Source organism: Budorcas taxicolor, chromosome 8 (assembly GCF_023091745.1).
Source record: "Budorcas taxicolor isolate Tak-1 chromosome 8, Takin1.1, whole genome shotgun sequence".
Taxonomy (NCBI): domain Eukaryota; kingdom Metazoa; phylum Chordata; class Mammalia; order Artiodactyla; family Bovidae; genus Budorcas; species Budorcas taxicolor.
In genome coordinates this window covers 113476315-113502115 of record NC_068917.1, presented here as the reverse complement: position 1 = coordinate 113502115, position 25801 = coordinate 113476315, and the positions used below count along the sequence as shown (strand labels likewise).

The 25801-nt window shown below is 44.4% G+C and overlaps 1 protein-coding gene across 1 annotated transcript in view; it reads left to right on the top strand.

Annotated features, from left to right (window-relative positions):
• The window catches only part of FBXW2 (F-box and WD repeat domain containing 2), a 30373-nt gene extending 7102 nt beyond the window's left edge, over positions 1-23271 (top strand). Inside the window, exons 4-8 of the mRNA XM_052644868.1 lie at positions 9161-9355; positions 11345-11478; positions 15634-15720; positions 16337-16506; positions 22165-23271. Of these exons, the coding sequence (XP_052500828.1) occupies positions 9161-9355; positions 11345-11478; positions 15634-15720; positions 16337-16506; positions 22165-22453 (875 nt within the window). The 3' untranslated portion in view covers positions 22454-23271. The remainder of the gene's footprint in view (positions 1-9160; positions 9356-11344; positions 11479-15633; positions 15721-16336; positions 16507-22164) is intronic.
• Positions 23272-25801: the final 2530 nt, after the last annotated feature.

The following is a 25801-nucleotide window of genomic DNA, read 5'->3' as shown; positions in this document are numbered from 1 at the left end:
GTTGATCCCTGGGTTAGGCAGATTCCCTGGAGTAGGAAGTGGCAACCCACTCCAGTATTCCTGCTTGGAAAATCCCATGGACAGAGGAGGCTGACGGGCTGCCATCTGCGGGATCACAAAGAATCAGACCTGACTTAGCGACTGAGCGCAGCACAGGGACATTCCGTGTGTTTCTTCCTCCAGAATGATTTCTGACAAACACTTGAGTGTTACGCAAACCACACAGCTGTCGGGTGCTGTTTCTTTGTGTAAATATGTCATCATTTAGCCATTTCCATACTAGTGCGTATTCAGGGTGTTCCTGTTTTTATGGATAGTTTTGTCTGCGTTATTGTTTCCCTTTGGATTATTCATTTGAGGCAGAAGCCTCAGAGCAGAGTCACCAGATCCCGAAGCTTGAATGCCTTTATAGCCCCTCTTAGTGTCCTTTCCAGATGTATTGAGTTGATGCTATGCCCACAGCAAAGTCTAAGGTAAACCTGCCTCTCCCTCAGAATCCCACCACACACAGTTTAATATTTTTAAGAGAGGTATGATTTCTGAAGACTGTTTTAAAATTGAATTTCTTTATTCATTGAGGATGTCCATTTTCTTATGTAGTGACATTCTTTGAAATGCTCAACACTGTCAGTTTTATAAAATAAACATTTAAGATATTTCATGGTTTTGCTTGTCATCGTGAGATTACTCCATGCTCATATTATTTCGCTGTCCTATTAAAAGCCTGATTATTGGAACAGCATCATCTGTTCTTCTGTACTTCGATGTAATTTGCCACCTGTGGTGATGACTTTCAGTATTCTCTTTGCCTCATAATCCCTGGCAGGTTTTGGTTTTTGTTTTTAAGATTAAGATGCCATATTGCCTTTAAACTTGTCACTTACTCACACTTCGATCAATACTGGCAGTTGACTCATTTTCAGAACTAGCTCCAGCTTTTTTTTTTTAAATGTCTTGTTAAAGTTCACTTTTGAAATTCAGTAAAACCTCAGTTACTTGGCCCAGAGGTGAATGGAATACATTCACTGAATTCCCTAACCACCTGGGAGGTTAATATCTACAGATGGCTGTGGACGCAACCCTGCATTTTATGATTATTCTCCAGGTGAGTCTATATGCTATCTTATTTTTAGTATGATTAAATTCACGGGCTTTGCTTATGGAAAAGTATGCTGTTGAAAATGATTCAAAGCATTTGTTTAAAGCAGCATTCCTGAGACTGTTACTAGCAAGAAATATTTTTCATAGAATTAAATGTGTTTGTATCACCTTGTCACTTAAGAGCTTGTCTTTTCACTGTTTTCAATTGGGAAATTCTGAATTTGGCAGTAAATTTAGTGACTCAGATTAGCCCTTAAGCAAGCAGTGGAACAGTATTACCAAAAGGATTAATAATGCTAGCATTAGCATGGTATAGATTGTGTGGTTGTATGAGATTGTATGTCTGTTCAGAATTTCAGAAATTCTGCTTATTTCTGAAATGGTAAGAAAGGAACCTATTGTGCTTTGTGCTGTTCAGTAGATATTTATTTCTAAAATGCCTACTGTGTGACAGGCAGCGTAAGCATGCGTAGCTGAATTAGAATTGTTCTTTCCTCAAAGAATGTACATGCTGTGATCAGGAAGGTAACCTGATTGAGTGAAGGAAAGTCTCTGTGTGAACTGTGGCTAATAAGAAAACACTGACACGGGGAGCTGCTGCTCTACTGTAGTAGATAATTCTCGTGTGGAATTCAGACTCAGAATTGTCAAATCTGACTTTTCAGGAGTCTAGGTTTTTGTGAAATAGCCTCATTTTTTACAAAAAGTATTAATTTTCTAAGTATTATTCAAATTTTTAAAATATTGTGGTTGGATCATATTCAACCTATAAATGGCTATATTGTGACCTCTGCCTTACAGGCAGGGAAATGAGACAAACAAGAACTATAAAGGAGATATGATCAGATGATGTATTTAACTAGTTTTGTTGTGAATATTTCACATTATATACAGATGTCAAATCGTTACATTATACACCTAGAATTAATACAGTGTTGTCTGTCAGTTATATCGTAATTAAAAGAGAGACCAACCAAAAAAAATGATGTGGTTGGACTGTATGAGGAAAATAAAATTATGTGGTTGTTCAAAAGACGGGATGGTTTCTTCATTTGAGAAAGCAGAGTAGTGTTTATGTTGGGTCTTGAAGAATGTATACATTTTGGAGATTTGATATACACAGTCAGGGTTTTCCAGTAAGAGGAGAAGCATTCTAAAGGCATGGAAAGGTCCAAGCATGGCGGAGGAGAATACCAAAATCTTGGAATATGATCAGGGACTCTAAGACTCTTAGAATGTGATCTGAAGAAATAGGTTTGGGCTGGAATGCCGTGAACATATATTTGGACAGTTTTCCGTGAACTCTGAATGATTTTTGAGCAGAAAGTCAGGTTCAGAGCCTTCCACTTCAAAGAAACTATATTTCTTGTTTCTGTCAGACTTGGGTCCTCTTTTTACAAGATTTTACAATATCCCCCTATCATGAATTAAAAGTCATGGAAGCAGCTTATCTATACATACCCATTTTAGAAATCAATATAACAGCCAAAGTCTGACCGAGAGGAGAAATTAGAGAACTGTAATTTACAGTAACATTGAAGACATGCTCAACTGCGGCTGTTCCAGAAGGTGGTAAGGAGGTGTCTGCACCTCATCATGTACTGTCTTTGTGAGCATGGCACCTGTGACTGTAGAAGGTTGGGTTTGTGTCACAGATACCATCCACAACTTTATCTTTTCAAATGAGGAAAAGCTCTTAGCAGAGTCCCCAGGAAAGGACATCTTTCCTCAGTTTATCTGATGGTTATACTCATAGAAAATTAAGCACACAGTTAACCCGCTCGTTTGCTTTGTAAAACAGCAAAAATTGGGCTCAGGTAACTAAGAGTAAGCCTTACACTTAGGAATGCCCGGCAGGACCTTCGAGATGCCATGCAGAGCACGGGCGACTCTCTCTGTGCCCTGCAGACGCTACCGTGTGCCCAGCGTCCCCGGGCTCTACCGAGCGGAGGCCAGTGATGTCCTCGTTGTGACAGTGAAGCCACCCTGCTGCTTCTGAAGTGTTCCCCCAGAAGATATTAACTCTTCTGATACCTTTTAACAGATCTCGAGCTTCCAAATTAAACTACTAGTCTGTTGCAGTTCAGATGAGTTTAAATAGGTCTAGATACAAGATACTATGGGTAGAGATTTTTGAAAGTAGCAGTTGAATGGAAGAGCAGCTATTGAAACAGAAATGACAGGATTTGGCAGTGAATTGGGTATGTGGCAAGGAATAGGGATATTTCAAAGATGACCAAAGTCTTCTAGCTGTGTGTATGAATGCGAAGGTAGCACTATGAAAGAATAGAAACTGAGGACAAAGTCAAGAGGATGGATGGAGTTCAGTGTGGGATGAACTGAATCTGATTGGATGTGAAGTGGAGATTCCCGTAATATCTGCAAATGCAGGGTAAGAGCTTTCGAGAGTGCTCAGGGCTAGAGAGAATGATTTAGGAGTTAGTCACATCATAACTGTGGCTGCAGGTGAAATTTTAAAAGGAGATGGAGAGAGGAGAAAGAATGCACAGTGTAGGGTGGATTGGGGAGAGGCAAAGAGATAGAAGGGTAATAGGGTTTTAAAAGGAGAATGAAAGTTGCTTGTCTTAAAGAGGCACTGCTGCTGCTGCGAAGTCGCTTCAGTCGTGTCCGACTCTGTGCGACCCCATAGACGGCAGCCCACCAGGCTCCGCTGTCCCTGGGATTCTCCAGGCAAGAACACTGGAGTGGGTTGCCATTTCCTTCTCCAATGCATGAAAGTGAAAAGTGAAAGTGAAGCCACTGAGTCGTGTCTGACTCTTGGCAACCCCATAGACTGCAGCCCACCAGGCTCCTCCGTCCATGGGATTTTCCAGGCAAGAGTACCGGAGTGGGGTGCCATTGCCTTCTCCGAAAGAGGCACTAGTAAATGTTTATTCAGTTGGTTAACAGAGTCAAATGACTCAGGTGGTTTGAGAGCTGAGATCTGATTCCACCGGTTAAACATTTAAACTCAGCTCGATAAGGTAGCTTACTCTGTTTGCATTGCAGCTCATTTTTCCGCTCACCTCTGTTGCATATTGCCCGTGTCTGTAGCTATTGTTTCCCCTGTTCTCTGAATTGAGAGGGCTTTCCCCCCTTTCATGTAATGAAAACTAGTCTGCATTCAGTTATTTCACTTTCCTCTCTACACAGTGCCATTGATGACCTCTTTGAAAACATGTTGGGTTGGTCAGCACAGCAAATGAGAGTCTATGAAGAAGGTTGACACAAAGCAAAAGAGGATGGAATAATGGCTCCTAAAGGCTCAGCAGTTGAAGTTAGGCTTATGCCTTGTAAAGCGGAGTGCAGCCCAGCCTGGCTGTCCTCTGATGGTCACTATGGGGTGACATTGAACGGCTTAACATTTTCCTCTGTAACATTGGATCATCTCCCCCCCCCCCTTTTTTTAACAAATTGTGGGAAAACAGAAGATTTACCATTTTAACCATTTTAAATGCACGGTTCAGTGCCATTAAGTACATTCTTGTCGTTGCACAGACATCACCACCATCAGTCTCCAGAACTCTTTGCATCTTCTCAAAGTGAAATCGTATTCATTAATCACTGACACCTCCTCTCCTCCCACAGCCCCAGGCAACCACCGTGCTACTTTCTCTGAATGTGAGCGCTTTAGGTACCTCTTGGGTGGACTCTGAGCAGCATTTGCTCTTTTGTGACCGACTTTATGTCGCTTAGCATGATGTCTCCGTGGTTCCTCCATGTGGTTGCCTGTGTCAGAGTTTCCTTCCTTTTTGAGGCTGAATAGTAACCCTTTGACGTATAGGCCACGTTTTGTGTATCCTCCGTCCTGGTTTATAAGTGGCCTTCCTGCGTCCAGCTTTGCTCCCCTTCACGTCTTTTCCGGTGATGCTGCCACAGTGGTCTTTCAGAAATGCAGATGAGGTCATAGTTGAGCACCCTCCCTACCCAGTTCGCCATCCTGACCTTTCCCACGACTTCCCAGTCACACTGAACTGTTGTCAGGGTGTTTGAGGCAGTGCATTTTGACAAGCATTGCCAGTAATTCCTACATAGTTTTTATTAATAGAATGGGTTCAAGGAGTTCTTTATGAATCGACCCTAATGCGTGTTCACGTATATTTCTGTAATAAATAGAGGTATTTAATAGGTACTTAAATAGTTACATTCCCGGGATTGGTAAACCACAAACCACAGGGGCCAGATCCAGCAGAGTGGGGTAATTGCCCCGGAGACTGTGGCTCAAGAAGACTAATCTATTTTACTGTCCAGTCTTTTACAGAAAAAGTTTGGCTGAGCTCTGGCGTATACTGTTGATATTTTATTTTATTTTTTGATTGGGGAGAGAGTGCTGATCACTTTATTCATCCTTTAGATTTCAACTTGTTAATATTGAAAAAAAAATTGTAATTTTGTAGAGTATTTATTCTTATTTATTTATTTTTGGTGGTGCCATGTGGCATGTGAGGTCTTAGTTCCCTGGCCAGTGATTAACCCGTGCCACTGGCATTGGGAGCTTGGAGTCTTAACCGCTGGACCACCAGGGAAGTCCCAAGTTTGGGTATTTTTTAAGCCATGAAATTCCTTCTTCAAACAGTCCTACACCAAGGCCTGGCTTCACAGCAAATCAGAGTGTGTAGTGTGGAGCCGGGCGTGCCGTCTCCTAGGGCGTGTTTGTGGAAGCCCTTGACGCTGAGGAGTGCAGCCGTGAACCCAGCGGAACCTCATCTGGGGTGCTGTCTCCTTTCGTCCCCTCCTCGGATTTGCTGTGGGCTTTTGTGCTGCCCGCCTCTTTACTGAGTTGTTACTGCTTGTTTAGCCTTTCTGTCTTCCTTGGAAGACCAAGCACCATAAGAGCAGGATCCCTGCCTGCCGGGGTCCAGCCCCAGTGGATCCAGGGTAATTTGAAGCGGAGACGGCGTGGCATCTTAGAAAGAATTATTTAACTAGAAATATAAGAGAGATTAGGAAGAAATAGTATAGTGGGGAAGTTAGTGGAGAAAGAGGCTGAATAACTTGGTTTACGTGGAAAACCAGTAAAGTTCCAGCCAAGGAGCTTGCACCGTCTGCGTTGGGCCACCGGCACCCGCTTGAGTATTGGGGGTGCCCCACCTTGGGCTCCCTCTCTCATGGATCTTAGAAGCTGGGGCAAGTAAGTAGACATGGCGAGCCTCCCCGCTCCAGATGGGAATTCAGCCAGAAAAGGAGAGAAGGAGAACAGACCACACGGGGGAAACCAGTCCAGTGGCTGGCCCATCCTCTATTGTTGCAAAGGCTTTTTATACCTTTTTGTTGTACATAGAGATCAATGGGTAATATAAAATTAGGCAGCATCAGCAGCCCTGACTCTTACTGAGACCAGGCTCTCTCTCTGCTTACCTAGTTGTGTACACAAGTCTCACGTGATTTACATCATCTTCTGGCCAGAAGGCCAATTAACATTTTACAGCCCTTTCCTGATAAGGGTTTGTCAACCAGAAGACTTATTTGCCTTAACAGTGTTGTTCTTCCCAAAGTCTGGTGCCACTCTCAGAAAGCACTGAATAAAGTTACATTGTTACATAGCAAAGACACAATAATTTATAACGATGAAAGAAGTACAGTGATTTATAACAAAGAGAAAAGTAATTAACTCAAAAGTCTAGTGTTGCTAACATCAAAACTACTATATTCCTATTTCTGCATTCCAATTACATTGATTAATATCCTCCCAGGTGCCTAAAAGATAAAGGATATGGAAGCCTGGCAGCAGTCATTGACTCAACAAACTCTTCACCAAACTAATTCTTAACTCTAAAAGGCTCTATATCTTTAAGATGTTTTGAGCTTCCTGCCTCTCACGGTTGGGGGCTGTAAACAATCCACGAATTGTAAAGTCCCCAACTGTTAGGCAAGTTAGAGAGCCATCAGAGGGGTTTGAGCTGAAGCATTCTTTTCATATGCAGGAGCGTGTTAACTGGAGCTCTGAATTAACTCTTTCCAGAGAAAAGGCGGTAATGTCAGAAGAGTATAGTATAGCAGACGGTAAACAGACAGGTTTTGGTTTCGGGGTAGATGCTCAGGAAAACCCAGGGGGAACCCCTGAAGCCTGGCTCGCCTTGCCCCTCAGGCCTCTCCGCATGACCTTGTCATGGGTGGGATCTCCCGTGCTGGCTCCCCGCACCTGCCTGACACAAAAGTTCTCTAAAATGGGTTGAATGAGTGAAGACGACTCTGTGAAACACTGGCCGTAAGTCAGAACCAAGCTCAGCTAGGGCCAGACATGTTTTCTCTCCCTGCTTTAGCTTCCTAGAAATAGAGCCACAAAATGTTGACTCTGCCAAAAATCTGAGAGGACCTTAAAGGTTATCTGGACCTGTGCTGTCCATTGTGGTAGCCACTCACCACACCTGAGATAACTGCTAGCTCAAACTGAGATGTGAAACAGGAAATGCTTGCTGGATTTTGAAGACTTAGAATGTGAACCATTTCATTAATAAATTTCTGTATCGATTACATTAGCTGATAATGTTTTTTGGCGTACTGAGTTTAAAATTATTTCCCCTTTTTTGTACTTTTTAAAGTAAATATTAGAAAAATTTTCATTGCGTATGTGGCTTGCCTTATCTTTCTATCAGCTAGGATTGTTCTTAGCTCATTGGTCCTCAGTGCATTGCTAGTAAGTTCACCTGGCAAGTTTTTCTGATTATTGGCTCTTGCCTCAGATGTTCTGAGTTAGAATCTCTGAAGATAAGGCCTAGCATGTATGTCTTGATAAAGCTCTCCAGTTGATTCTGATGGATGCCTCATATGCCTTTGAGAACCACTAGCCAAGTCTCACCTTTCATTTTCTGGAAAGGAAACTGAATCCCTAATTAGTACAATGGCAACAAATAGAGCCTTCATTCGAGTATGCTCTCACGTGGATTTCCCAGGCTGAAATTCCTGCTCTGCTCTTTCATAACTGATAGGTATTTTTCCGTTGTCTGAAACAGTGGCTCTTGATCAGTCCTTAAAGGTGGAATTGTGGCTGGCTTTATTTAGTCATGTAAGCTTTTGGAAAACTGATCAGTTGGTGCTTTCCCAAGATACCATGTCCTTATTACAGGAATTACATTTATGTATCTTCAAAATGACTTTCTCTCTGTTAATTCTTAATATTTTATAAAGATAAATTGTGAAACATGAATTAATCATTAGGATTTTAAATGTGATTTCCCCAGTGGCTCAGTGGTAAAGAATCTGTTGAGACATGGGTTCAATCCCTGGGTCTGCAAAGTCCCCTGGAGGAGGAAATGGCAACCCACTCCAGTATTCTTGCCTGGGAAATGCCATGGACAGAGGAGCCTGGTGGGCTACAGTCCATGGGGCCACAAAGAGTTAGACATGACTTGGTTACTAAGCAGTAATGTTGTGAATTGTTACGCAGTTTTCATCAGAGGCAGAAGTAAATCCTGCCTTTTATTTTGCATAATCTTAAAGAGACTTTACAAACTCTTTGCTGAATTGTTGTGAACGTCTGGAATAGTTTACGTCTTGTTTTCTTTGAAGCTCCTTCACACATTTTGGGCTGGCTCAAGAAATTAGCAGTTAGACTTTATAGAAGTTAACCAGTGATCGATCAGGGCTTGTCTTTGACTTGCCTTAGAGTGGAACATGTTCCAGCCTACAGCTTTACTATTTCAGCGTTCTTTGTTTGTTCAGAGTTGTTGGATAATGGACAGGCAGGCAAGTGTATACATGCAGTGATAGGTAATTCCCATCGTTTTAAGCTTAAGTCAGAGAGAGCTTATGGTAGCCAGAGATTTAGGGAAGTTTATAAGTGGACGCACCAAGGGATGCGCCAGTCTAACATGGCTTTATAACCTGGAACATTTAGGGAAAAAGAGTAAACCAAGGCTTGGAGTCGGTCCCAGGGCTGCTAGCACTGTTTTGGCGACGCAGAACAGGCTATGTTCCTCTCTCTGCTTTGGTTTTCCCTAGGTATAAAGTGGGAGTGCTGGAGAAAGTTAGGTTCTCCTTTAAGGGTGCCATCTTTGGGGACTGATGTTACTTCCTTAGTGTTTGTCTTCTTATTAACCTCCCTGTTTTTGTCTTGAAGGGTCAGATGACTTGTCTGCAAAACTGTGGGATGTGAGCACAGGGCAATGTGTTTATGGCATCCAGACCCACACTTGTGCTGCGGTGAAGTTTGATGAGCAGAAGCTTGTGACAGGCTCCTTTGACAACACTGTGGCCTGCTGGGAGTGGAGTTCCGGAGCCAGGACCCAGCACTTCCGGGGGCACACGGGGGCGGGTGGGTCGCCTTTCTTCAAGGCTTTCCACAGTTACTTTAACCACATTGCTTAAAGCCAGGGGCCAAGAATGTGATCCCTCTTTTGTTTTTTTGTTTTTTAATTTAATCAGTCATTTCCCCTACATTTTCAGTCAGTACAGTTAATCCTTTTATTCAGGTTATTCTTACAATTTCACCTCGAATTTTGCTTTCCTTGGCCCATTTTTTAACTCGTGATGCCTTTATACCCTGAGGCTAGGAGAGGCAGTTCTTCTTTTCTTCTGTCTCATTTATTTCCTGTTTGCACAGTAGGCCCCCTTTGTTTTGATCAAATTCCATACCTCCAAATTGAGTAAATGTAAATTTAGTCCACTTTATTTGTAGAATTAGGACTGGAAATCCTTAGTAGTGACTACACAGATTATATCAAATTGGAGCTTGGTTGATGTTAATCTCACTGCTGAGAGACAAGATGAAAAGGAGATAGCTGCATATTTCCTGATGAGGTTGCAGCAGCCTTAGTCTGTAAGCTGGTCATCTGAACGAAGCCTTTTGACCAGAGTGTCTCCTCTGGCACATCGTATCCTGGAGCTTTGTGTAGAAATTGTGTGATCGAGTTCCCTTCTCCCCTGCCCCCCCATTACCCGCTGCATTCGCCTCTGAGAGTCACAGTCTGTGCTCTTGAGCATCACATTTACGAGCGCCTTCCTGGACACCCTAAACAGGTTAAGTTTCTCTGCTGTAGGCTTCCAGTAACCTGTGTAACACCCGTCATCCAAGTGAGTATGGTAACTGGTTCCCCACCAACCTGTCATTTCTGGAAGGGCAGGGATCCCACCTGTCTTATTCACCCTTAGGTCCTGAATTCCTTGTGTGGTGCTCAGTAATTCTTTAAAGTAAATTTAGCTGTTTTATGGCAAAAAGAAAAACACCATAAACCCCACCGAATCTGCACCTCCCCATTTTGTGTGTCATCCTGTACATTTTCTTCAGGCTGCTATCACTTGTTTGTAGTAGTTAATATTTGAAGATATATGATTTAATATGGAGCTTATGTATCCAACTGAGTGCAGTATTCCACATTGTCAAGGATCGCACCTGTTCCAGGTGATTTTACACCTGCTCAGCTTAGAGAGCCCTGTTCTAAAAAATTTCCTCCTTGCTGTTCCCAAGACGTCGCTGTGGCTTCTCCTAACTCCGTGCCTCTGCTCTTCCCTCTACCTGCGGTATTCTCTTTCTTTTCTTGATAAACTCTACTCATCCTTCAGGGCCCACCTCCAATGTCGCCTCTTCCCTGAAGTCCTCCCTGATAGCCCTGGGCAGAGTTAGTCATTCTCCTTGGTGTTTCCCTAGCAAGAGGTAAACGTTTACTTTTTTTTTTTGGACTTCCTTCTCCATCCCTCACTTAGTCAGAGTTCCTTAAAGAAAAGAGCAGTGTCTTCATCTCTGGGTCCCTGGTGTCCCTTTAGAGCTTGACAGGTATTTGAAAACAAGTACTTGTTATACTCAGGCACTGTTTTAGGTGCCAGGAATGTAGGTCTGAAGAAAATCAGACGGTTTGAGAGAATGGCTCAGTCTGAACTTAAGAACTTTGCTTTGTTTTTCTCATTACACTGGCTTTTCCTGAGTATGAATACTCTTGACATTTTATCTTACTGCAATAAATAGTACAAATCTCAGTAGGTCCACCTATTTTTCTTCTCCATCCTGAGAAGAAATGCCAGGATCTCCTACACTTGTTTGACTCTGAAGCTAGTACAAGTATGAGAGATTGTATATTCCAGGGACTTTCCATCCTTAGGATAATAAGCTATAATAATAAGAATTTTGAAATGGGTATTTTTTTTTTCTTTTAGCAAAAAAATGCTAGTTGAGAAAGCACCCTTCTTACAGTAGTTCTGGTTAAGAAATTACATAATTGGGCAGCTAGGAAGAATAAGTGTTACTGACTGTTATACATGACCCGCAGGCAAAGGTGTGTGTTAACTTGGTGTGTGTTGTGTATACTAGTGTTCAGTGTCGACTACAATGACGAGCTGGACATCTTGGTGAGTGGCTCTGCAGACTTCACTGTGAAGGTGTGGGCTCTATCTGCTGGGACCTGCCTGAACACGCTCACTGGGCACACAGAGTGGGTCACCAAGGTAAGAAGACTCACTGATGCTGACGTCGCTCTTGCTGAGGGTGGGGAAGCTGGGGGTGGGTTGGAGGATGGCAGACACTGACTCGTAAGTGGCAGATGAGTCATAAGATGAAATAGATGCAACCCCAAGGCATGATGGCGTACAGCAGTGACCAGCATGTGAAAGACGCTCGGTAAGTTAGTGAACGAACAGCGTTGGACATGGGAGGATGCTCACAGTATATTAGGTGGACAGAGCGGGTGAGTAAAACAGGTTATATAAAAAGCTACGTAGAGTATGATGATAGTTTCTGAATGTGTTTTTGCACCGAAATGTTGAATGTGATTATTTCTTGTGAAGGTGTGAGTACTTTTTTCCCTTTAGGATAAGCACGTTTCTTTTTAAATCAGAAAAGGAATTTTCATTTTGAAAAAGAAAGCTCTTGCTGGAAGTGGAAGAGAGAGAGATGTGCAGGCTCTTTGAAACACCACTGTGCTGGTCTCTAGCCACTTTTCTTCAGCATGTAATGGGAAGTTGCAGCCAGAGCAGCAGAAGGAGAAAAGGCATCCGTGTTGGAAAGGAAGAGGCAGAACTCTCCGGATTTGCGAATGCATGATAATATTTTGGTGACGGCATCAGAAATCTGTTAGAACTAAAACATGTAACATTGCAAGATATAAAATCTGTATACAAAATCTGTTGCATTTCTGTACACTAATAAAGAACTATCCGAAAAAGAAGTAAAGAAAAAACAGTCCCATGTACAGTTGCATCAAAAAGAATGAAATACCCTGGGAATAAATTTAATCAGTATATAACGGAAAGACCTGTGTATTGAAAACCATGAGACATTAATGAAGGAAATTGAAGTAGACAAATAAACGGAGAGTTGCTTCATGCTCACAGATTTGAACAATCAAATGTCCATACTTTCCAAAGCAACCTATAGATTCAATGCAGTCTGCATCAAAGTTCCAATGGTATGTTTCAAGGAAATAAGACAAATAGTCCTAAAATTCATATGGAACCATGAAAAAAAAAAACCCTTGAAAAGGCACAGAGCTGCAGGCATCACACTTTCAAACTATGTGACAAAGATACAGTAATTAAAGCAATGTGATGTTAGCAGAACAGACACTTAGGTCAATGGAACAGAATTAAGAGCCCAGAAATAAACCCTTGTGTCCATGGTCAGTTCATTTATGACAGAGGAGCCAAGAATATGTGATGGAGAACGGACAGTCTCTTCCATAAATTTTGTTGGGAAAACTGAAAAGCCACATCAAAAGAATGAAACTGAACCACTGTTTTAAACGGTACATAGAAATTAACTCAAAATCGATTAAAGACTTAACACACCTGAAATCATAAAACTCCTAGAAGAAAAAACATAGTGAACATCTTGACATAGGTTTTGGCCGTGATTTTTTGAATCTGGCAACAAAAGCAAGAATAAAGCAAGCATCATACTAAAAAGCTTCTGCGCAGCAAAAGAAGCCATCAACAAAATTAAGAGGCAACCTACTGAATGGGAGAAAATATTCACAAATCATAGGTCATGGGCTAATATCCAAAATATGTAAATCATACAACTTAAGAGCAAAAAACCAAACAGTCTAATTAACAGATGGGCAGAAGATCTGAACAGACCTTTTCCCAAAGAAGATGTATAGATAAATGAAAGCAGCAACTAACAAGTAAATGAAAAGATGTTCAACATAGTCATCAGGATAATGCAACTGTGAATCGGAACCAAAATGAGATAGCACCTCATACTGGTTGGAATGGCTGTTACCAAAAAGACAAGAAATAGCACATTGTTGGTGAGGTTGTGGAGAAAAAAGGAACTTTGTAAATTGGTGCAGCCACTGTGAAAAATTCATGAGAAATAGAACTTCCACGTGACCCAGCAATTCCCCTTTTGGGTATCTATCCAAAGAAATTGGAAAACTCAGAAAGATGCATGCATGCCCATGTTCATTGCAGTATTATCTGTAATAGTCAAGATACAGAACCAACCAGAGTGTTCATTGATGGATGGATGGATATGTATATTGAACTGTTATTTAGCCATAAAAAGTGAAATCTTATGATTTATGATAACATGGATGGACCTCAAGGACATTATGCCGAGTGAAATAAGTCAAAGAAAGGCAAATACCGTACAGTCTCTTAAAAGTGAACTGTACAGAAGAAGGGGGAAGCCAAGTTCATAGATACAGAGAACAGATTGGTGGCTGTCAGAAGCAGAGGGTGGAATGTGGTGAGTGGGAGACATGGGTAAACTGGTTTTTGCTTTTTTAATGTGAAGAAAGAGCAGGAGGGAGGGAGGAAGAAGGAGAAAATCTTACAAGAAGTGAAACAAAAATTTACAGCATCTTTTAAAGAATATTGTGATGTCTTCTAGTTTTAAAGCGATGCTGTGAATATCAAAAGCCATGTTAATGGAAATGCCATGGAGAGACACTGTTCTTGAGCCTATCGTGCTGTTCTTTGAGGGACTGAGTATATATCAGTGAGCAAAGTAGACCCAGGCCTAACACGAGTGTTAGTCTAGTAGGGGAAATAGTTACTAGTCTGTAATTTCACAAATAAATACATAATCACAAATTGGGAGGAAGAGTGTAGTGTTCTCCGAGAAAGTCTAGGAAGGTGTCTGGTTTAGTTTGATTGAGGGAAAGCTGTTAGAGAAGGTGCCAAATATGAAGAATGAATTGGAGGTAGCTGTGTAAAGAGTAGAGGAGTGTTTCAGAGGGTGCGGTGTGCGCAGAGGCCCTGGGGTGGGAAGGAACCCAGAACTTTTGATAACCTGATGCCCTGGAAGACGAGCGGAGCTGAGCTGCAGTTGGGGGAGGTGTGGGAGCAGGGGCCGTCTGGTGTGCTTTACTAGACCCTGTTAAGGGTTTTGTATGATTCTAAGTGTAGTAGCAAGCAATTGATGAGTTCTGAGCAAGAGTCTGGTGTGATTCCTGTTTTAAGAAGATAATTGCTGAGTGAAAAAATGAATTCGAGTGGGGCACTAATGGGGCACAAGTGGATGCTCGGTGGTCAGTTAGAGACCCCTGGCTTGGACTTGGGTGGTGCCAGGGAGAGAGAAGGGCACATGCGGAGGCTGTCTTTGAGGCAAAGCCAGCTGAGCTTACGGGGACAAAGGAAGATGACTAGTGGCTTTTAGACCGGGTGGGGCGGGTGACTGTGTGGGAAGACCAGTAATAGCACCGAACTACACACTGGAAAATGGTTGCGATTCTACATTTTATGTTCTGTGTATTTTACCACAGTTAAAAACTGGAAAGAAAACCTGTACTGGGCACATTCAGTTTTAAATAGAAAAGTTACATAAGACAATTTAGTGTTAGTTAAAAAACAGTGGATTTGGGGCTCGGACCTGGCTATAATGTCTTAGACAAGTGACTCTTCCCTTCAGGGCCAGAGTCTCATCGTCTGCTCATGTTCTTGTGAACATTAAATGAGGTGATGGGGCAGCTCCCCGCAAGTTTCATTTGCATCTGCAACCCAGGCCTGAGGGAGTGAGCCTGGCCTCCCTTCTCACCTGATGCTGATCTAATGCTAAAATAGCCGGAACCTAGTGTTTACAGATTACCCCAAGTGCTCACGGGATTTTAGCTTCTATTAGACTTATTTTCATTTTTTATTTCATTTTCAGTGCGATTATCTGAGATAATAGGTGCCCCAACTTCTGTTTTTAAAGATGAGGAAACAGGTGAAGAATTTAGATGGTCCCGCCCAAGGTTGCAGAGTCAGCATATGACAGATTCTGGTCGCAAGTAGAGTGTCTTTTCTCTTTATGACGCATGTACTTATGAAAACAGGTCATTTGTACCTATTAATGTGTATGGATTTTTTTATTTCCTATTCTTTATCATTTTATGATGTCACATCTTATGATTTAAAAAATCAGTCTTAATGTTTGCTTCCGGACCAAAGCTGAGAGTAAATGCTGCCAATATTAGACACTTTTGGATCCTGCTGGTAGCCTAGAGAATCTGGTTATAATAAAACTCTTAGTAAGGGTTAACTTGAGTTCTAGTTAACGTAGAGTTATAGATTACCCACATACCATATCATTTCGAGCTCTTTTTCATATTTTACTTAAAAGGGATGTATATAGTACTAAAAGCGTCTTTCTAAAACATGGATATGTATTATTTCTAGGTGGTCTTGCAGAAGTGCAAAGTCAGGTCTCTCTTGCACAGCCCTGGAGACTACATCCTCTTAAGTGCAGACAAATATGAAATCAAGGTGAGGTTTTTTTTCCTCGATTAATTTGCTTCATGAAAGAGTGTGGCACAGGGAAATATTTCAAGGGAGGCAGGAAAGTCTTTAGTCTAAGCCCTCTTAAACCCATTGGAAAGAGAATGAATTCATTTTCTCTGTGTTCTAGGCAGTTTCTAACTCTGATTTATAAATGAAGGGGGAAAAATCCACAGAAATTTATCTTCACTGCGTTCTTACCATTTTCTTAAGACATACATCTCCTGCCCTCCTCCATTCTTAGATCTGAAGTATGAAAACATAAATATTTATTAGTATAATAAAAGCAATTTGCAAAAAGTTTACAGAGCACTCTGACATATATTTTTGTTGTATCTTCTAAAATGTTCCATATGGTAGGCACTATCTATCTTCATTGCAGGAACTCGGGTTTAGAAGAGGTTGAATATTTTACCCAAGATTACACAACACATAGGTGCCAAATAAGAATTTGAACCCCCCTGCCTCAGCTGTAAAGCCTGTGGTGTTTCCAGTTCACTTCACTTTATTTCTGACTTAAGCAAACACAAGCCACATTGTTTAAAAACAGGTTTTTCTCTGGTGATGTGATCTATCATCTTTCCTAATTTTCTTTTATCTGTAGATTTGGCCAATTGGGAGAGAAATTAACTGTAAGTGCTTAAAGACGTTGTCTGTCTCTGAGGATAGAAGTATCTGCCTGCAGCCAAGACTCCATTTCGACGGCAAATACATCGTCTGTAGCTCGGCACTGGGCCTCTATCAGTGGGACTTTGCCAGTTACAATATTCTCAGGTAATACTTCCTGGGCCCTTACTGTTAGTAGGCTGTTGCAGTTTAATAATAAAGACAAAACAGTATTTGGAGAAACTAGTTAATAACTTGCTTTGGGGAAATGTTTACTCACATCAGCTGTGAATGATTCTGTGCTTAAAATCTCACACAAAAATATTTTAAAGGCAGTAGTTAAGTTAGAACGAGTTATGTGTTAGAGTGTAGAGACTCAGCTTCTAGTCCCTCTTGTTAGGTGCTGTGTGCTCAGTCGCATCTGACTCTTGAGACCCCATGGACTGTAGCCCACCGGGCTCCTCTGTCCATGGAATTCTCCAGGCAGGAATTCTGAAGTGGGCTGCCATTTCCTCCTCCAAGGGATCTTCCCCACCCAGGGGTCAAACCCGCGGCTCTTGAGTCTTCTGCACTGGCGGGTGGATTTTCGCCACTGCACCACCAGACAAGCCCAGTCCCGCTTCTTAACTCGGAGCTAACTTCCCCTTTCCCAATGTCTGGATTCTCCTGCCAGGTTTTCTGGAAAATGAAGAGTTTAGATGAAGAGGTCTTTCAGATTTCCTCTAGTTGTAATATGTTAAGTTCTTCGTCCTGGTCATTTTGAAACTGTGCATTGAGGAATCAAGTGACCTTCTGTTGACTAGTAGAAAGACAGAGGTGCTTAGAGAATGTCACAGCCTGCGGGCTTTCTCTCCAACGGAATAGAGGCCTAGAGACAGTTTTGTGATTCACTGCATACCATAGACCCCTCTTGGAGATGGTGGTATATGGTAGCATATTGGAGGCTGGCGGAAGCCAGTGCTGTGTGGTAATCAAGAGAACTTACTTTGGTGATAAATAAACCTTGCTTTAAGACCTAGTTCTGTAAGTTTCTTAACCTCTCTGTGCCTCATTTGTCTCACCTGTAGAGATTAAATTAATTGCCTCTAATGAGGATCAGTCCTAAATGAAATCAGTCCTGAATATTCATTGGAAGGACTGATGCTGAAGCTCAAGCTCCAGTACTTTGGCAACATGATGGAAAGAGCTGGGAAAGATTGAAGGCAGGAGGAGAAGGGGATGACAGAGGATGAGATGGTTGGATGGCATCACTGACTCGATGGACATGAGTTTGAGCAAACTCCAGAAGTTGATGATGGACAGGGAGGCCTGGCGTGCTGCAGTTCATGGGGTCACAAAGAGCTGGACACGACTGAGCGACTGAACTGAGTGAGGATCTAGCTCAGGACCTGACATTCTGTGTTATTAATACGTCTGAGAAGTCCTACATAAAGAAACCTGTTTTACTTTGTTTAACCTACTGTACCTCACACACACTGGCATGGTGCCCTTGCTTGGAGGAGTGCCTATTGGCAGCTCACAGAATTAGTGTTCCATAGCATGCTTCCCTGGTGGCTCAGACGGTAAGGCGTCTGCCCGCAATGCGGGAGACCCGGGTTGGATTCCTGGGTCAGGAAGATCCCCTGGATAAGGAAATGGCAATCCACTCCAGCCTTCTTGCCTGGAAAATCCCATGGACAGAGGGGCCTGATAGGCTATAGTCCATGGGGTTGCAAAGAGTCGGACACGACTGAGCAATTTCACTCACTCACTCGGCGTGCTTCAGAAAGGACTGCCTGGAGACAAAAATTGAACAGTTGATCTTCACTGTTTTTATGTGTGACTGTTTAGAGGTCGGCTCGAATGGAATGTGATCCTGCCAGCCAGCAGCTGACCACCCATCTTTGGTCGTAAAGTTACAGCCTCATTATTGGCTTCCTGGAGTCAGACAGACACTACTACTTTTTTTTTTTTTCAGATCTACATTTCTAACCAGTTAGAATTCCAAGCTATCAGAATAATTTCTAGAAATAATTGGTAATTGCACACTGACAAAACAGACTGGAACAAATCCTAGAAAATATTAGTCCAAGCTCTTCATTTTACAGGTTGGGGAACTGAAGCTGAGAGAGGTTAGGGGCCTGGCCGAACATCCCACAACTCACCCTAGCCCAGCCCCCACCCACCCCTCCATCCGTCCGTCCATCCATGGCTGGATCATCCAGCAGACAGCAGCAAGCCAGAGAGAAGGAACTTTTGAAAGAACTTGATTGTTTGCAAAGTAAGAAATTCAAGTACAGTTGGCCATGGGTTTTGCACCCACAGATTCAACCAACTGAGGATGGAAAATTTTTTTTAATTTTCAGAAAGTTCCCAAAAGCAAAATTTTGAATTTGCCATGCATCAGCAACTATTTTCATAGTATTTACATTGCATCAGGTGCAAGTAACCTAGAGATGATTTGAAATATCCGGGAGGATGTGTCTAGGTCATATGCAGATACTGCACCATTACGCCCGAAGGACGTGAGCAGCCATGCATTCTGGTATCTGAGAGGGCTGCGCAGCCAGTCCCCCCCAGAGAACGACTAGTCACCATGGGAAAGTCAGATCTTTGATAGCTTACTAATGTTTTTGTTTGAATTAAAGTTTGGAAGAGAGTGGTGCTGAGGCAGGGTGGAAGAAAGGGGTCGTGATCTTTTCATGCTTAGAGGCTAGAAAGGTTTCATATGATCCTGCACCTGCTTTTCTCCTGTAAGAATGGCAGGTGGAGTCCAGATTCCAGATGAAGATTCTGTTGGCTTTTGCTGTTTGGATATACTAGCTGTAACCAGTAAACCTGCACAGTTGCTTGCTGCTTGCAAGTGCTAAGTTCAGGTTTTTTTCTTTTGAAAAAGGGGATATTTTATCTCTTACTCCCCCCCTCTTCCTCACATGAATAAAACAACCTTTCTTCAAGGGGTTGAACAATTCTGTGACTGTGGCCTCAGTTGCCAGTACTGGGTTGCGTTCCTTAAGCTTTGATGCTAATTGAAAAGACAAAAAGCGCCAGCAGTAGCATGTTGCTCCACAAATAAGATGCGATGCGTTCTGCTGAGTGAGGCTACCTCAGTGCAGCAGGCAGGGCGCAGGCGGCACAGCAGGGATGTCTGTCTGCAGTTCTAAAGTAATCAAAATGCAAGGTGCTGTGAGCCTGTCAAGACCTGTGTTCAGTCCTGCAGCAGGTTTGTGCTTGAGTCGTTGAAGTCAGTTTAGAGCTTCCCTAGTAGCTCAGCTGGCAAAGAATCTGCCTGCAATGCAGGAGACTCTGGTTCAATTTCCTAGGTCGAGAAGATCCCCTGGAGAAGGGATAGGCTACTCACTACAGTATTCTTGGGCTTCCCTTGTGGCTCAGCTGATAAAGAATCCACCTGCAATGTGGGAGACCTGGGTTTGATCCCTGGGTTGGGAAGACGGCTATCCACTCTGGTATTCTGGCCTAGAGAATTCCATGGACTCTATAGTCCATGGGGTCACAAAGGAGTCCAACACAACTGAGTGACTTTGACTTTTATCCTCCCAGCCTCAAGTCTTATCCCCTAGCCACTCAGCTTTCCAAGTTCCTGATTATTTTCTGCTTTGTCAGTGATGTGGGACTTTAGACTCTCCCGGTGTCCCCAGCCCTCTTTGACTCTGTCTTGTAGGAATTTGTATTTTCCCGTACTCACTGCACCGCTGCTCTAGGCATTAGCAGATACTTGCTTATCTAAGCTGTGTGTTAGGCGCTGTGATGCACGCTGGGAACCAGCAGAAGTACTTACCAAGCTCGCAGACATGTTGAACCAGGAAAGGCTGACATTAAACAGCTAACTGCACGCAGATGTTTTAGTGGTTGGGAGACGAGCAACATGGAATGGGGTACACAGAGACCTTGCCTAGTTTGAGAAGTAAAGGAAAGCTTCTTTGAGGAGGAGGGTCAGGCCACGCTGTTAAGGGTGGGGAGATGCACCTAGCTAAGTGCTGGGGGTGCGAGTGTGCGGTGAGGAACATGGTAGGCCGAGCGTGCAGTCTGCTGAAAGGCCCAGAGCCCACCGGAGCCCCGCGCGCTGGAGTGACTGAAAGAAGGCCAGTGTTGTAGATGGGAGTACAGTGGGTAGCCAGTGGAGGGGTTGCAAGTTTGAATCAGGTGGTAACAGGTGTAAGTTTAAGTGGGAAGTTAAATGACTGACAGGTCCAAGAGCAGAGCTGGGGAGACCAGCGGGACCCTGGGCGGTGTGCAGGCAGCAGGCGGTGTCCTAGGTCCGAGCTGTGGCAGTTCAGGCTGCAGCGAGTGACTCCGGAAGATTTAGGAGGTGAAACCAGTAGACCTCGGTGGTTGAATTTGTGGCTTTAGAGTTGGATGGCTGCCACATTTCCTGTCTTGAGTGGTTGGGTGAGTGAGCAAGCCAGGAAACGAAGAGAAACAGGTTTGGCTGCGAAGTTGAGTTTTGGACCTGATAAGTGTGAGGAACAGGTCTTTGTCTTCATGCTGAGTCCCCCTCCCTTCCTGGCCCCAGACTGGAGTCCGATTCTGTGTGCGCTCTTCCCTTCGACCTGCCTGCTGGAGCCCCTCGTGCGGGGCCTCTCATAGATCCTTCACTATTGAAGGGTGATGACTGGTGATTTTCTCCCTGTTTCCTCTGGTTCACGTCTTGCGCGCACACTCGCTGCGGTGTCCTTGTTAAGGTGTAGAGCAAACTGGATGTCACGTGGGCCCCAGCGGACAGGCGCCGCAGCTCGCGTAGCTCTGTCCCGTCGCTCTTTTCCCAGTGCTTCTGAAGAGAACGTTGGCGCTTCACCTCACTAAGCGTGCAGAGGCTGACAGCAGGTGCTTCAATGTGTGCTCCTCTTCAGCACGGTCTCTCCCCCTTGTGCCTTTGTCATCAGTGTTTTATGAACTGCCAGTCTGAGACGGTGAAGCAGTCCTCCTTGCTCTCCCGGTTTTCTCTAACTTACTACGAACCTATTATTATTATTAAATGTTTCTGACTTATTTGGGAACCTTTATATTTTCAGCCTCTAGACTACCTTGAGCAGAACCTGGGCTTGCTACCTGCAGAGCAGAGCAGCACCAAATCACTTGACTTTCCCTCTTCTTTCTGGGCTTGGGGGCTTCCCCTCGGCCAGTGCAGTCTGCCCTCCACGTCTGTGTGCTCTGCATCTGTGGCCGTGGAGGGCCAGCCGTACTGCGCCGTTCCATGTAGGGGACTCGAGCATCCTCAGATTCTGGTATCTGAGGGGTTCAGGAAGCAAGGGATGAAGTCTAGCAGCTGTTACCCAGCACTGAGGGTGGAGTGTTAGACGCTCCCTCTGACGAGTAGCCAGCTAGTTGTAAAGCCTTAGCCAGAGCATTTACCCTGGCTGGATTTCAGTTTTCACATCTTAGAAATGAAAATATTAAATGAGATAATCTGAAAGATCCTTTCCAGTTTAGATGGGCATTTTATGCTTTTATAAATGTTCATTTCCTTATATGCCTGTGTTATGTTATTATGAAGGGTTCTTTTCCCACACCTTTTTTCCAAAGTAGGCTGAGTTTTATGTCCTCATATTTTCCTTTTTATAAGAAAGTGCATTTAGTTTTAAATTTGCTTGAATTTTGTGTTGGTTTTTTCCTTTGACTGCACTGCTCACGGGATGGGAGATCTCACTTCCCCGACTAAGTATCGAACCTGGGCCACCTGCAGTGGCGTCGAGGAGCCCTCACCACTGGACCACCGGGAGGTTCCCTGTATCAGTCTTAAATGTCTCCAGAAAAGATGGCAGCAGCACAACAGATACACAGTGGCCTTCAAGCCTGGTTCACGCCTCTTAACTCTCATCCTTGCAGGGTCATCAAGACTCCTGAGATAGCAAACCTGGCCTTGCTTGGCTTTGGAGACATCTTTGCCCTGCTGTTTGACAACCGCTACCTGTATATCCTGGACTTGCGGACAGAGAGCCTGATTAGCCGCTGGCCTCTCCCCGAGTACAGGAAATCCAAGAGGGGCTCCAGCTTCCTGGCAGGCGAAGCGTCCTGGCTGAACGGACTGGATGGGCACAACGACACGGGCTTGGTCTTTGCCACCAGCATGCCTGACCACAGCATCCACCTGGTGTTGTGGAAGGAGCACGGCTGACTTCGGGCGCCGGGGCTGCGGGTTTGGGGTGCAGCCTCTGTGGCAGCCGACTGCATGAACCAAAGTTCTCGCCTCACGGTATCATCGCGCAGTGCACAATCACGTATCTCTTTGCCGGGGGCCAGGGCTCGGGGCGGGGGACTCGTTCTGTTGACACCACAGCATGCTGACGGGGTCACCGTTGGCTTCATTTGTTCTTAGTTTGTGGGTCAGTGTGAGAGGCTGCATCCGGGGTTCATCTTTCTTGAATATTGATTTTAAGTAAAGAAATTTAAATGGCTCATTAATCTGCTAATTGGTTGCCTATAAAAACACAGTCTATTATTAAAGCTTTTTACCATTGCCTTTTTCTCTCTTGAAGCAAAGGTGCTATGATGTTGTTACAGCAACTTTTCTCACATGGGGCTTAGCTTTTATAACAGCCGTGTTGTAAAGACCACCACATTCTGCGACACTCATGTTCTCCACCAAATGCCAGTTCTAAAGGGAGTGTGTCTGCAGTGCGAATGCAGTTCTGTAGGTGGATGGTTTGTGAGCCGTGTTCAACCCTAGTGCTTGTCCCAGCCGGGACTGGCCGTGTCTAAGCTGCACGCCGTGCTGCCGTCTTGGTCTCTCTGGGACAAGCCCTGGGTCGCCTGCCACCTCCACGACTGCGTGGAGGTGACATGGTGCAGTGGAAAGCGCCAGGCTGGCAGACTGAAGCCCGGCCCTGTTGCCTGGGAACCCTGCAGCCCAGGAGTGCAGCTCCCTGGGCCCCGCTTTCTGTCTGCATAGCTAGTTGTTAGGCTGGCGTTTGATTTCTGGAATTCTCTCTGGTCCTGTGTCTGCCGAGCTGTGCAAAAGCTGCTGCCTCAGTTTTGTCTGATTGCTTGTTTCTCGGCATTTGGAGATCATCTGTAAACGAAATCACTGGTACAGAGTTGTCATCTCTAAGGAAATCGAACATGCAGAAAAAGAATGGATAAAAGGGAATGTGGAAAATGTTAACAGTCTGCTTTAAAAAATGTAAGCGGTTGGTGGAAGAAGTGCTGAGAGGAGCTGGGGTTCTCCGAAGAAGCAGGGTGCCAGATCAGAGAGAAAAATCCCTGACCCTGACTCTCCTTGCTCCTCTGTCTCTGTCTTGATGTGTAGCCTCAGGCAGGCTAACTTTCTGTTGAAAATGAAGGAAAATTGCGCTAGAGCAGGGTTTGCAAACGGGTGGGCCCGGGGAGCCGTGCAGACAGCATAGGTGAGTGTAGCACTCTGGGCAGGGTGGAGCTGCCCCAAGGGAAGCTCGTCTGACAGGGCAGTTTCAGAGCCCTGAGCGTCAAGCAGGAAGAAGCCCAGTGTTGGCGCAGGTCTTCTGACTTTTCAGCCAGAGGTAGGCATCCAGCATTGTATTTGTAATTCCCTGATTTTAAAGATGTGGACAGTGGCTTGCAGTCAAATGCAGTGGGCTAATAACGCAGCGAGTCTGCAGGCTGCCGGTTCCATCCCCACCTTCTCGTTCCTGCAGACGAGATGCCGTGATTCAGCAGGGGCGGTGTTTCAATGTAATTGTCACAAACATCAGGGAGAAAGTCAAGGGAACAAGTGTTGGGAAGAATTCAAGAGTCCCCCGTTGGGTGACAGAGGAGTGAGGGGGGGCCGTTTCACTCACAGACCTACAGGAAAGTATTAATAGATAGAAGATGAATTTAAGAGCTGGAACCTGAGTGGAAGGCTCTGCCTGGGAATATGAGGGATTCTTCTTGTTAATTTTGATATTAACCCATTCTTCAGGTAGGGAAAGGGTTGCTGGCAGAGCTGAGAATGATTCAAGGTACAGGGGGGACACCACTCTCCCAAATCCGTCACCCTAGAGCCTGACAACGGCCCTCCGAATGCTGCAAAGTCAGGGTTTTAGAGAATTGACAGTTGGTTCCAAGGATGCGTTTAGGTAATATCCCTGCCGAGAGTCTGATGAAATCGGGTGAAACAGCAAGATCTGCATGCCCCAAATCCATCTCACATTGATTTCTGTGGGTGAGCGCTGCTTGGTCCTCTTAAGAAATGGGACTAGGTTCAAAGCTAGAATCTATTTCTCAGGAACCTCAGGAGGCTTTGGGCCACGGTGAGGGGAAATGACTTTTCTCATTTTCGTCCACCCAGAACGTGGAACCGGGAACCGAGATCACAGATCTGATGATCATCTGTAGCCCCACCTCACCTTCCAACATACATACACTCGCTTTAAAGACCACGCGGTTATATAGTCATCTGTGGGGAAGACTGAAATGGCAGACCTGAAGCTCGTATGGCACGTCTCCTCTCACTTTTCAGTGGTGAATACCAAAGTTATCATCAAGGCGGCGCGGTGCTCGGAGTCCTGCCTTTATCCCTCTTCACATAGTATTGCAGTCCATAGAGTCAAAGCTGGCTTTTCCAGCAGTCATGTACAGATGTGAGAGCTGGACCACAAATAAGGCTGAGCACTGAAGAACTGATGCTTCTGAATTGTGGTGATGGAGAAGACTCTTGAAGTCCCTTGGATAGCAGGGAGATCAATCAATCCTAAAGGAAATCAACCCTGAATATTAATCAGAAAGACTGATGCTGAAGCTGAGGCTCCGATGCTTTGGCCACCTGATGCAAAGAGGCAACTCATTAAGAGAAGACCCTGATGTTGAGAAAGATTGAAAGCAAAAGGAGAAGGGGGCTGAAGAAATAGTTTGATAGCATCAGTGACTCAGTGGACATGAATTTGAGCAAACTCTGGGAGATAGTGGAGGACAGAGGAGCTTGGTGTACTGCAGTCCATGGCGTGGCAAAGAGTTGGACACGACTTAGCTACTGTACAACAACAGCTTCTATAAAAATGGGAAACCGACTCATCCTTTGGAAAAAAATAAAGCGAGGTGGGGAGTTGGTGAGCGCCGTGGACGGGGGGACTCAGGCTCCTTTCACAGAGTCGGGGCCGCTCTTCCCACACACCGACTTCTGCTTCCGTAGCTCAGAGGCTAGGGATTTGCCTTTGCCTCTTCTTTTGCGAGTATTCTTTTCTGAAAAATTCTTAGGTCATGAGCAGATAGAGTCCATCTTTCTTCATGAGCTTTGAATTTCTCCGGTGACCCTAGTGTGGTAGAAGGTGGGGTGGCTCTCTGCTCGGGTCTGTGGAAGGACTCGTAAGAACTTGGTGCTCTGGGGAGAGGATGGGGCCTGAGAGAGCCGAGGGGGTGTGAGGTTTCAGCAGACTTGGTTCCCATTCCAAAGGAAACTGGTTCCCCCAGCAAGCCCCGTTATTTGAAGACTATAAGTGATGTCACAGCTGGGTTTCACCTGACCTCTTAGACCCATCGGAGAAGTAGGAAGAAAGACTTCCTCCAGGGG